At 41.4% G+C, this 13,376-nt stretch overlaps 1 protein-coding gene across 2 annotated transcripts in view; it reads right to left on the minus strand.

The window, feature by feature from the left end:
* Positions 1-451: 451 nt before the first annotated feature.
* Positions 452-13,376, minus strand: part of ANAPC4 (anaphase promoting complex subunit 4) — a 37,215-nt gene continuing 24,290 nt past the window's right edge. For both annotated transcript variants that reach the window (XM_070398455.1, XM_070398465.1), the window contains 12 exons: positions 12,367-12,413; positions 11,238-11,294; positions 10,846-10,902; positions 8,456-8,549; positions 5,358-5,455; positions 4,782-4,843; positions 4,665-4,703; positions 4,465-4,566; positions 3,366-3,440; positions 2,355-2,528; positions 1,557-1,680; positions 452-805 (listed from right to left, as the gene is read on the minus strand). In XM_070398455.1, the coding sequence (XP_070254556.1) occupies positions 578-805; positions 1,557-1,680; positions 2,355-2,528; positions 3,366-3,440; positions 4,465-4,566; positions 4,665-4,703; positions 4,782-4,843; positions 5,358-5,455; positions 8,456-8,549; positions 10,846-10,902; positions 11,238-11,294; positions 12,367-12,413 (1,157 nt within the window). In that variant the 3' untranslated portion in view covers positions 452-577. The remainder of the gene's footprint in view (positions 806-1,556; positions 1,681-2,354; positions 2,529-3,365; positions 3,441-4,464; positions 4,567-4,664; positions 4,704-4,781; positions 4,844-5,357; positions 5,456-8,455; positions 8,550-10,845; positions 10,903-11,237; positions 11,295-12,366; positions 12,414-13,376) is intronic.

Here is a 13,376-nt window from a genome sequence, read left to right on the forward strand (position 1 = left end):
ATAAAAATAGATGCAGAGACATAGAACCATGGAACAGACCATCAAAGCTCAGAGGGAAGGCAGGGGAGGGTGGGAGTATGGGAGAGAGATCAACCACAGGATTTGTATGCATGCATATAAGCCTAACCAATGAACACAGACAACAGGGGGGGTGAGGGCATGTGCTGGGGAGTGGTAGTGGCCAGGGAGAAGTCAATGGGCGGGGGGGGAAAGGAGACATATGTGATACTTTAAACAATAAAGAATTTAAATTAAAAAGAAAAAAACTTCCAGTGAATGACTACTTAATTGTAATTTCTTCCTGATATAGGAATGATTTCCAATACCTACCTTTTTCTTCACAATTTATGTTTTCTTTAAGCACTAGTTCAGCACACAGTAATATAAAGGAATTTCAGCAAAAAGAAAGTCTATCACAGTGACTATACCACTAAGAGAAGATGAAGCAGAATGAGGATAAAAATTGCTGTTTATTTCTTTGTTACACAAAGAGAATTAAAAGTGGTTCAAGACGTCTGAGCCCGTCTCCTGTGTCCTTTCTGACACGATGAGAACATACGAAACAATGGCACCGAGACTAGGAGTCCAGCTCCGGGTCCAGTTTCTCCACTTTGATGACTATCTCCGGCGCTGAAGCAGCAGCACCAGCTGGTTGGCTCTCTGCCTCCGACTCGGACAACACTTCTTCCTTGATTTTTACAGGCTTATTGCTGGCCTCCTCGTCGTCGTCTGAAGACTCATCCAGCTCCCATTCATCATCGATGTCCATTTCAAACACTCTCACGTGACGGAGATTTGAGCTTAACTGAAGAAAAAAAAGGCCAAACACAGAATTTTAAAATGTATGGCTTAACTAATTATGCATAAGGAATTAGAAATCAGGAGTTCAAAGAATGGTTTTATAGGAAAACTGGAGGCCCAGTGCACCACATTCATGCACTGGGGGGGTGGGGGGGACGAGGGAACGTCCCTCAGCCTGGCCTGCATCCTCTCGCAGTCCAGGACCCCCCAAGGGGCCTAAGCTGGCAGTTGGACATCCCCAGAGGGGTCTTTAGCGTTGCTATGGAGGAGGGAGAGGCTCCCACCACCACCGCTGCGCTCGCCAGCCATGAGCCTGGCTTCTGGCTAAGCGGTGCTCCCCCTGTGGGAGCGCACTGACCACCAGGGGACAGTTCCAGCGTTGAGCGTCTGCTCCCAGGTGGTCAGTGAGCATCATAGCGACCGGTTATTCCATCATTTGGTTGATATGCATATTAGGGTTTCATTATATAGGATTATTTTCCCATCAATGTTCAACAAAATCACTAAACTGAAGCTTTCATTTTGCACAAAAGAATCTCCACATGCAATAGTAACAATTTCATAATTAAAATCTAGACTTGTTACTGATTACTTAGTAAGCTTTCTCAGAACAAGAGAACTAAATAGCTAAGGTGACTAACAAGCTCATCATCAACAGAAGCAATTTATCACAAAAAGTTTGCCCTGAAAGGACCATATGGATCCAGTCGCTTCCTCCTGTAACTACTCTTAGTAAGCAATCTGCAAACACTTACCACACAGGACACCTTTCGAAAACCATTCCCAGCAACATACTGCGCTTTCATACTTTCCAGTAATCTCCAATGCTTCTCGAAATGCATGGTACGTGTAGGGATAGCACCACACTGTTCATCTAGCCTAGAGAGCGGGAAAAACCAACCCAGGAGTGAAAAGGGGATCACCTCCTGGTTTACTAGGGGGGGTGTCAGGGTCAACCATGGGCTCAGTTTCTACCGATATTCCCAAGATAATTTTACCAGACTCTGTATAAAAACACTGTGTGCTATATTCTACAAAAATACTATAATTACAAACAAGCAAAATATCTTCTTAGTAAGGTTTTTTATTCTCTTTCGAGGAAAATAAATAGACACATTTTTAAATTAGAGAAAGGATCTGCTTTCTTAAATCTCAGTCAGCCAAAGCCATCTCTTGGAAATGGCCATGTCCTCTCCATGTGGCTACAGAGGCCCTTTGTCAGGAAGGGAAACCCTGAAGGCAATCTAGGGTAACTAATTCTATTATAAAGTGGGATTAACGCTGCTCTTGAAGAAAGAACTCACAGAAGTCCCATTCTCCACCCCAAATAATACCCAACCTTGTTCCAGCACATACCTACTGATTTACTAGTAAAGCAAAGGAACAGAAGAGCTGTTAAAGCCAGTATTTTTAAAATAAAAAATATGACTGACTGTATGATTATCCCTGGTTAACTGTTATCTAGCATACATAAAGAACTGGAATAGATGACATACATTGAAAACATTGTAACTGTGATATCAGAAAGAGGAACTTACTGACGAGTTAGTTACCTTGTAGAGTAATTCCCAGTGAACTGATATTCTGCAGAGTCTTCACAGTTATACACTGAAGACAGTGGCAACTGGACCAAGAGTCTGTCTCTTCCTTCACGTCCTACAGTGTCCTTAAGAACTACCGTCACAGTTTCATCATCATAAAACTGTGCATCTAGACAACTGTAGGTGCTAGAAGTGAAATACGTTTTGTTACCTGAAAGATGATCATAACTACAGAGACAACATTGGATGCATAACATACTCGTACCAAGCAAAAAAAACCTGACGATAAAAAAAGTCAAGCGACATTCTATACAATAACATTTGAAATATATCATTAGTTTGCACTAAAAACACACTTACTTATATATGGATTATTCACAAATATAACTAAGCCCTAAAAATAGGTAATCGTGAAAAAATAAAAATCTATAAGGTTGGTTCACAGCTTCAATGGTCAGGCCTTAAGCCTGTGGAAATTCCATGAATGATTCCTTATACGTATTTTGAGTTAACCAGACTGAAAGTAAAAATAGGATTTACATGTGAAGACACAATAACCTCAAAGGCGTTATCGTAAGATGCTTTTATGTGAGGAGCGAAAAAAAGATCGGCCTCTGCGTAGTGTCAATTCTGTCCTCTGCAAAGCCGCAGGGATGACTTAGGTGCTGCTGCCCTTTCGTACCCTAAGAAAATCCCAGCACACGAAGAATAATGTTGGTCGTAACAAGGACCTCAGCCAGGTGCCCCTGGGACCACATTACTTTCTTATTAACAGACAGGGAACTAGCTGAGGGGTACTAATTATAGGAAACCACTACATAAATTCCCGCTGCAGGGTGGTAAGGTTCCAGTCAACCCTCTCTGCAAGTATACAGTGTGTGGCAATCCCTCCCTTGTGTTGCAAGCAAGGGAGGCCTTGTAGGTATGTATCACTTAACTGAGTCTAACTATATTCCTAAAATTCACAGGACAAAACATATACATACATATTTATATACCATCCAAACAGAATTCAAGATTTACCTTCTCCTCACTTTCTCAGTTGTGGCATATGTGAAGCTCCCAAATTTAATAGCAATTAGTCCATTGCTTACAGATCTTGAAGAAAGAAGAGGGGGAAAGAGAGACTTTGTGGAACAACCCGGATAGCCAATAATCTAAACGCTTGAAAGAACATGATTATCAGTGTTAGTGTATCTACCTAAACCCCAAATCCCAGACCCAAATCCCATTGTGCTCACTCTAGAACACTAATAACTAACTTACACACCTAGAGAGGTAAACCCAACATCAACATTACAACTTGATTTACAACCTTATGGTCACCAAAGTAGCAGATACCTTACACAATTAAGAACAACTGGAACAACCAAATGATTTCACATCTTGGTCTCACAATATGTCCTGGAAATTCAGGTTTAAACCCATTTCAGATACTAATGGCATTCTGAGTCTGATCTACCTTTCAGAACATTCCCTGTGGGTTCTCAAAAGTAGTGTCTGTGGGTGAGGCCTTTTGTTGAATGAAAGGCATCCTTAACCTCAGGTAAAAGGCCTTCCTATAAGGAACCCAAAGTACAGTTCTGAACTCCTACAGGTTCCTGAGATGTAATCCTGAGTGTTCTGCTCTTGATTTTTCCTAAGCCTAAAAATCATCCTCCATGTAACTGCTATACACCAATACAAAATCAGATACTCTAGAACAGCCGTGGGCAAACTACGGCCCATGGGCTGGATCCGGCCCGTTTAAAATGAATAAAACTAAAAAAAAAAAAGACCGTACCCTTTTATGTAATGATGTTTACTTTGAATTTATATTAGTTCACACAAACACTCCATCCATGCTTTTGTTCCGGCCCTCCGGTCCAGTTTAAGAACCCATTGTGGCCCTCGAGTCAAAAAGTTTGCCCACCCCTGCTCTAGAATCAGAAGGGATCATATAGCTTCCTCATCTGGCACCATCGTCTATCTAGTGACATGAAAACCAAGACTGAGAACAGTTCAGGGACAAGTCATAAGGCAGGTTAAGCAAAACCTGAAATGTAGGGAAGAGGAGCTATATGTTTTATGATTAAGAATAAAATCTTATCTCTTCTGATTCAAACTTCAGATGAACACTTACTGGGAAATATCAGTATGTCTCCTTAAGATGCACATTTTATAAATTGAATCTTCTAAAATAGTAAAAAGAAGATAATGTAGATTTGAAGTCTTATTATTCCACCTGAGGAAAAAAAAATCAATGTCAAACATTCTATGCAGTTTTCAATGCACAGAACAAAACTGTATTGTTCACATGATAGGGAAGAAACACACACTTACAGAAAAGGGAATTTGAACAATCTACGTGTAGAGTCCTCACTAAAACAAAAGGGAAAAAATTAATAAAATTTTAAATTGGCTGCTGAATTATACCACCCAAAAGGCAAATAGAATTACCTTCTAGTATCTTTATATAATGGGATACAGATTGCTTGATTCATTGATTTTCCAATTACATCCTAAATAAAATAAAATTTAAAATATCATTAGAGCAGAAAAACACTGTACAGAAAGTGAATGACCACCATTGGTTAAGCCTAGTAAAACAATCATCTATATCATCAAACCTTTTACACAAGAAACTTTAATGACAGTCATGACAGTAAGGGAAAGAGAGAGACAATTCTGAGCTGGAAAGCACCTTGGAGATAAGCACATAGCCCCCTGAGAACCACCCCTGTAGTCTCATAGCATTAATCACCCACCCTTCGGTAGTAAACAAGAGACACAACAGCTCCGTAACTAAGAACGTTTATACCAAATACTAAAGATGCCAACACTTTCATCTTTTTGTTTTTAATATATGTAAGAAACTCTACGAGGAAATATTAGGGGGAACCATATAAACCTGCCAGCTTTGTTAGTCAAACGCATTTTCTATGGTTCACCTTAGTAACTATGATCATTAACATAAATGAGCCACACACTATAGATGTTCTTGCTCCTACACAAAGGCATGCATTTCGAACTTACTGCTGGCTTTTGCAAACATTGATCAATAATGTTCTCCATCCGCCTTTTCACAAAATGCAATGATTTTCGAGGATAATAGGGAAACAGCAAAGGGCTTTCTGGTTTCAAAGAAAAACAGAAACAAACAAAGCTATAGTCGACCAGATGATCAGAAGGAAATATCTGTCATTAGAGCCAGCCCACACCGCGTAGGTGAGGGTGGGGTTCTCCCTGGACACTTCGTCAGCCCTTCACACCACTTCACTGAAAACACCCCGCCTCCCATCACCCCTGCTGACCACCCACTGGACACAACCACACTGACTACAAGCTGAGTCCGAGCAGCCTGTTACTCCACATGCTATCCTTCCCACCGAAATCCAACAGGGCGTTTCTGTTGGCTGTAAGAAGAAAGGGGAGATTTGGGAACCATAGACATATAATGAAGCACAGTTCATTCTTCTCTCTTCTTAGCCACAGTGGTGTGACAACAGCAGTCCGGTGCTGTTTTGGAAGATTGTGATACTAAAAACAGACCTTTATCCATTTTGAGTCCTCTCCCAGGTCCTTCAGCCCTCAACAGAAACCAGTGCAATGAAAATAAGCTCTTTACTTGTAAAAAGGCTACTTTTTCAGTAGAAAGTAATATCTAATTTAGCATTTACTGACACCAACTATACTAGGTTCTTTTTATAGCTGTTTTTTTAAAAAAATATATTTTACTAGAGGCCTGTTGCATGAAAAGATTCGTGCAATAGGCCTGGGTCCCGGGTGCCGGAGGAAAACAGGTACCACTCCGGCCGGAGCCGCCTTCAGTCTTCGCTCTGCCGCTTCGCTCCCACGTATGCAAATTAACCGCCATCTTTGTTGGCGGTTAATTTGCATATCTCGCTGATTAGCCCATGGGAGGCGTAGCAAAGGTACGGTCAATTTCAATCTTTGTCTATTATTAGATAGGATTGGTTTTTCACAGAGAGGAAGGGAGAGAGATAGAGAGCTAGAAACATCGATGAGAGAGAAACATCGATCAGCTGCCTGCTGCACACCTTCTTACTGGGGATGTGCCCGCAACCAAGGTACATGCCCCCGACAGAAATCGAACCTGGGACCCTTTAGTCCGCAGGCCAACACTCTATCCACTGAGCCAAACCGGTCAGGGCTATAACTGTTATCTCTACTGCTTACAATACTTGTACAAAGAAAGCATCATATTCTCCATTTTACAGATTATAAAAAAAAGACCAAGCCTTTGTCAGAAGTTTGGGACTTTCAGCCCCAACCCCCAAAATCTGGGAAGGGGAGAGAAGGTGGAGTTAAGTTCAATCACCAGTGGTCAATGCCTTCATCAGCCATGGCTGCATAATGAAAACTCTGTAGGACCCCTCCACAACAGAGCTCGGAGGGCCTCGGGGAGGTGAGCACCTTGAGGTTCTGGGAGGTGATGCACTGGGAGAGGGCTCAGTGCCCCCTGCCAATTCCACGCCCTGTGCATCATTTCTAGTCGGCTGTTCCTTTAGAATAAACCAGTGATCATGGTCTTTCTCTGAATTTTGTGGACCATTTTAGCAAATGATCAAACTTGAAGAAGGGGAGTTCTGGGAACCTGCAACTTTGTCGCCAAGTGGGACAGGAACGTGGGTCACCTGGGGTCCCCACACTTTCGAGTGAAGTCAGAAGTGGGGGCAGCCTGTGGGGCTGAGCCTCTAAACAGCGGCGTCCGGTGCTAACTCACGTAGCTGGTGTCAGGATTAAATTGTCGGACACACACTTGGTGTCACAACTGGTCTCATGAGGAAAAAACCCTCTAATTTTGGTGTCAGATGTGCTTTGTCAGTTGTGAGTATGCAAAATAGAATTTATTCTTGGATTATTTTATTAATTATTGTATTATTTTCCACACGAACAACTGTAAACCTACTTTTGCCCCATCCAGTATTTGTTGCCCTGAAAAAGAATGGACTCCCAGGGTTAAAACAAGAGCAATAAGCAAAGTTCTGGGCCTCAGAGAATTTTGCCCGCTTCCTGCTCTCCCCCACCCGCTCCCTCACTCATTCATTCGGATAAGCAGCAACCAGATCCAAGTGGCAGAGATTACATCTGAGTCCAGTTAAAAACTCGGGCTCTGTAGTTAGCGGAATCCTAGCTCCATCACTTACTAGCTTGTATGAGCTTGGGCCTTCTCTAGCCTTGTTTCCTCATTAGTAAAATGAGGATAACAGGACCTTCCCCACAGGTTCTTCTCAGGACTGAAGATAATACACGTATGTGGCTATTACCATAAGGATCTAAGACGTGGTTGGCAAACCGCAGCTCGAGAGCCACATGCAGCTCTTTGGCCCCTTGAGTGTGGCTCTTCCACAAAATACCACGTGCGGGCGCGCAAGTACAGTGCAATTGAAACTTCGTGGCCTATGCGCAAAAGTTGGTATTTTGTGGAAGAGCCGGTATTTTGTGGAAGAGCCACACTCAAGGGGCCAAAGAGCCGAATGTGGCTCGCAAGCCGCGGTCAGCCGAGCCGCAGTTTGCTGACCACTGATCTAAGAAATAGCTAAATTGGTCAGATTACTCTTTCAGAAAGCAAAGAAACACTTTAAAAACATTCTCATCTAAAATGGTGATCTTCAGACGTATAGGATGGCTGCTGTTTTGTGTTGCATCCCTAGTAATTCTGGGTAGGAAAGGTTTTACCACACCAACATTTTAAGATCCTAGAAAATGGAAGGCTTAACAAGGAAACAGGAAAGCTGCAACCTCAGGAGAATACACCGATGCGTCCGCTTTTAGGAGTCAACAAACTGGCACCGGCCAAGCGGACTCCTCTGACTAGCAGGCTCTTTAGTTTTCTTCGCAATATCCTATTTTTTATAAGATGCCAATCAGACAACATCATACTTAAGAATAAGCAATCTTACTAAAGTGCAGTTAATAGTGTTTTTGATCATGGTAATGTCATACACTTTGTTTTTTTTACTGTTCCTCTAATCAAATAAACTGGACACAGAAGATAAATCTAAAGAACTTAGGTAAGTACTCAGCAAGGGTTCAGCACAACTGTGAGTGGGTGCACTGGTCTCAAATAATAAACGCGCTGGCCAACACCTCCTGGGCCCATGCAATACCTTTCAGGTGGCTGCTGTTCTGAAGGAAGTCATACCACTGGTTTCCTTCTGTGTTAGGGGGTGACACCAGGTCGTCATCTTCATCTTTCAAGTACTACAAACACAGAATTTAAAATCAGGCTTCAAATTGTTTACATTTAACATTCTTCTATGTAATAAGTTAGTCTGTTTTACTGCCAAGTCCTCTTGGAAAGTGCCCTGCTGTTATTCTAAGTGAGGTGATCAAGCAACTAAAGAAACTGCTAACGACTAAAAGATCAGAATGCTGTAAACGTACAGGCCATAAATTGAATTTAAATTTTGAGTTCTATTTTCATGAAACATGTTTTAAGCTTATACATGTAAGTCTATAAATTAATTTGAAAAAGGTATCAACTGTCAATCTACTCTGTGGCAGTAGTTCTCAACCTGTGGCCCACGGACACTTTCAGGGACCGTGAGGTCGGTACTGTTCTTACAGTGATGCCACGCTGTTGTGTGCCCTTTCGCTGGAATGACACTTGCACTGATGGTCAAAAGCACGGCTGGGAAAATCCCCGGCATTGTCACCAAGCGTCGAGCAGTAGCACCAAACCTTCCTAGCCGCCACTGTCTTTCTCTTTGCCACACACCCACAGTTTCACCATCTCTGATGAAGCTATTGAAATTATTGATTTCATTAACGCTCAACCGTGGAGTACAGGTCTCCTTAATGTCCTGTGTGACAGCACCAGGAAGCATCCCTAAGGCACTTCTACTGCACACCAACAGGGAGAGCACCGGACAGCGCAGCTGTGATGTAGCCGGGCACTTTTTTGATGTTAATGGGATTACATTTTTATATGAAAGAATGACTGGCAAAAAAACGATTATCCATTCTTGGGTACTTGGCAGATATTTTCTTGAAAATAAAGAAAGTGAGGCTGTCACTTTACACAAAACAACTTGCTGGTATTGGTTGCCAATGATGAGATTTAAACATTTATGCCAAAATTAAAATTCTGAAAATCCTGTATCTGTCACTGTGTAATTGACAGCTTCACGGGACTTAAAGACGGATGAGACCGGTGGTGACAGTAATGAAACCCGACTCTGGGATTCTGTATGAAGAGAGGTGTCGGCATATGGAAGATGTGCAGAACTCAGTGAACCGGTATTTTCCTAGTGGCAATACATGACATTACAAAATCACGCCTGGGGGACAGACCCATTCAAAGTGCCAGGCAGGTGAATGGATCTGTAGTGCATTAGAGAACGAAGTCCACTGATGCAATTTAGATTCCATATTGTAGTTCCACATTGAAACTAACCTTTAATATACTATCACTTGTCAGGATTTGGTGCAGTATCAGAGAATATCCACAAGTATCTAAATCGCTACTAACATACTTCTCCCTTTCCAAACACACACCTGTACGAAGCCAGATATCCTATATAATAAAAGGGTAATATGCAAACTGACCCTAACAGCAGAAAGACTGGGAATGACTGGTCACTATGACACACACTGACCACCAGGGGGCAGACGCTCAATGCAGGAGCTGCCCCCTGGTGGTCAGTGAGCTCCCACAGGGGGAGCTCTGCTCAGCCACAAGCCAGGCTGACGGCTGCCAGTGCAGCGGTGGTGGTAGGAGCCTCTCCTGCCTTCTCAGCAGCGCTAAGGATGTCCGACTACAGCTTAGGCCTGCTCCCTGCTGGCAAGTGGACATCCCCCAAGGGCTCCCAGGCTGCCAGAGTGATGTCTGACTGCTAGCTTAGGCTCAATTCCCCAGGGAGTGGGCCTAAACCAGCAGGTGGTCATCCCCCAAGGGGTCCAGGCCAGGCCAGACTGAGGGACCCCCCCCCCCCAAGTGCACAAATTTTTGTGCACCGGGCCTCTAGTTCTTTATATAATTAACCAAAACAACATATCACAGCAGATTAAATGCAGAAGCAGATATGATAATCCAGCTGTCTTCTATTAAGCCAGACATCAGAGACTTGCAGAATTATAAAACAATGCCACTATCTACTAAGTTATATTTTCTAAATGATAGTTGTTTTTCATTGAAATTATTTATATTCACATGTAATGGAACTGTTATTTTTAATAAGTTATTTTTTAATGAATCAAGAAATATTTTATACTGTTTCATTTCTAAATCCTAATAATATCTACCATTGACAGATACACCCCACAAAAAAGCTATTTAGGGTCCTCAATAATTTTAAGAATGTAAAAGGATCCTGAGACCAAAAAGTTTAAAAACTGCTCCTCTTTATTTATTCCACTAAAAGGGCAGGGCTACTCTATAAATGGCCTTATATTACTTTCCGTAAACTCTGGATAATAAAGACTAACACTGCTAATGTTTTAAAATTAGTTTTTAAAAATTAAAAAAAAAAAACTAAATTAAATCCAAAGCCCATACCTGACCAACTTTTTCAACATTAAAATATTTTCCTTTTCGATTATAAAGGTCTGGAGCCTAGAAAGGATAAGTACAGTTTAATTAATAAATCAACTCACACACACACACACACAATCTTATATTTAAACCAAAAACTTTGTTAAGAGAGCTGTTAGTGGCAGTTACTCTTTTCTTTCATGGACTGTAAGACACACAATCAAACAAAAGTTCAACTTATAGGCTATATGTGAAATAAACAAACACTGCCATTAATTAGCTCAATATTTTTAAAGGCGTAACTGCTAAGGACCTTCAATTAAACTGGATTGAATTTGACCACTTCTTACCATTACCCAGCTCTATTGCAATTATTAAGAAGAAAAACCAGCATTACAGAAATACCAATTTCCTACCTCATTGAAATGTTCAGTAAGAAATTCAGCAACAAAGGTGATATCTTTTTGAGTCATCTATCAAAAACAAAAAGAAAACAAATCAAGATAAAAGAAAGCTTCCCAATAAAGAAATATCATGTAATGATAAATGTGACTTTTTTTTACTATCTCCTAAAAGCCGAAAGACAAATAAACAAAGTTCCATTGAGGAAATATCAATAGAAGCCCAGATTATGTAACTCTGAACATATGAAATTCCCGGGTTCTGAGAAGCCTGTAATTAAACCCTTAAGCCCATTTCCAATCAGAGACTCCAACAGCCCCAGGGCTCCTCATGGCCAAGGTTGCTTATCATGCTAGGCCTGTGCTGGGCCCAGTGCAGTCCCTCCTGTGGGAGTGGGGGCGGTAAACCCAGGTAATTCACCTCCACCTGAGCTAAGGGCTGCACTCCACAGTACTGCGTACTTCACGCTGGCCTCTGCTTCTCGCAATGTCCCTTCCTTCACCTCACCCAGGTCCTTCAGCCCTCAAAAAGCACACATCTAGGTCCCCCAACAATGAACATGTTTTATCTCCCAATATAAAGGTAAGAGTGATGTCTTAGAACAGCTAACTGTGAACTTTCCTGGATGACAAGTCCAGGCACCCACAGCACAGAAGATCTACTTTGTGTTGAGCTGCAACATTTACTTATTTATTCCACCGAGGCTAATTTTACTGCTCTCTGTTTTTTCAGGCTCAAAATTACCTAATCTATTCAGATCGGACAGTTTGGGCAGGGGTGAGGATGAGTGAGCTGCACTTTTGGGAACTTTGACCTAATCTGTAAAATCTTCCTGGAAAGAGACTGCACTGCTATTTGTCACAATCCTGATAGTTGAAAGAAAATAAGTAAGAATATCTAAGTACCAGATTTCCCAGAAAAATAAAAATGTACTTAAGATTTAAAAATGTTAAATCTCATAAGAATAGCCATAATAAAGGTATTTTGTGAGATAACAAAAAGCTTACTAAGATTTGTCTCACGTCTACAGCCTGATAGCCTATTAACTAATAACTGTATAATAAGAATACCAAGACAACTAGCAAAGCTGAGCTCCACCAGGCCATAAATAACACATTAGAGAAATATACTGTTATATACTACCTTATTCAACTCGGGAATCACGTGGTCTTCTGTCATTCTCAACATTGCTGAAAATATAAATTTAAAAACTACCTTTAAAGAAAAACTACAAACATAATTTTAATTATAGATGCTTTTCCAAGACGAATGTGTTTCACTGGACCAAATTTTCAATTTTCAACATCCTCTTTTCACCAAGAAAAACTTATTTTCTTCTAAAAACTACAGGAAGGGCAAAGGGGGTCAAATATGGTGAAGGAAGACTTGGCTTTGGGTAGTGAAGACAGAGTGTTCAACTGTACACTTGAAACTTATATATAATCTTATTAGCCAATATCACCCCAGTACGTTTAATAAAAATGTTTTAAATCATGAAGGGTCAAGAATTTAAACTTGGTTTCTATTTCTAGGTTCCCAATGGTTGGGCTAATCATCCTAAACTCTTTATTTTTCATTTGCTCCTTCAACCCAACCCACCGCCACTCCAGACAAACAAATACAACTGCTGCCTTGTGCTAAGACTGCTTTTGCTAGGATTCCTCCTTCTACCCCGGTGATGTTTCCTCTCTTAAAATCTGCAAGTAATCCTTTCCTCCAAAGCCTTAGAACACCACAGGTGTGTTTCTTTCCCTTGGGCTCATTCACTGTGTAAAGGAGTTTGCACTACAATCCATGTGTATGCATGCATATACGTCTATTTACACAGCCTAGTACCTGTGCTATCTTCATCCATACTGTGTCTGCTGTGTTACGTGCCCCTAAGTCATGAAGTGTGCTGCCTGTGCTTTAGCAGTGTCTGAATGTGCTTCTTGTGTTTGGTCAGGAAAAGGCATGTTGGACATGCTTCTGCAAATACAGATTATTTTAAAACTACTTTTAATTCAAACTTCTAAATTATTGGTAAAGCCAGCCATACTCTGGTTCTACTCATCCATTCATTCATTTGTCCTTCCCAAAATTGCTTATTGAGCGTAGCACAGGTGCTGGGGACACCGCGTATAAAAGAAGTCCCTGCTTTCGCTAGGATGACA

The sequence above is a fragment of the Myotis yumanensis genome, unplaced genomic scaffold, assembly GCF_028538775.1.
Source record: "Myotis yumanensis isolate MYYU_CA2020_CCGP unplaced genomic scaffold, mMyoYum1.0.hap1 SCAF_1, whole genome shotgun sequence".
In the NCBI taxonomy this organism is placed as follows: Eukaryota; Metazoa; Chordata; class Mammalia; order Chiroptera; family Vespertilionidae; genus Myotis; species Myotis yumanensis.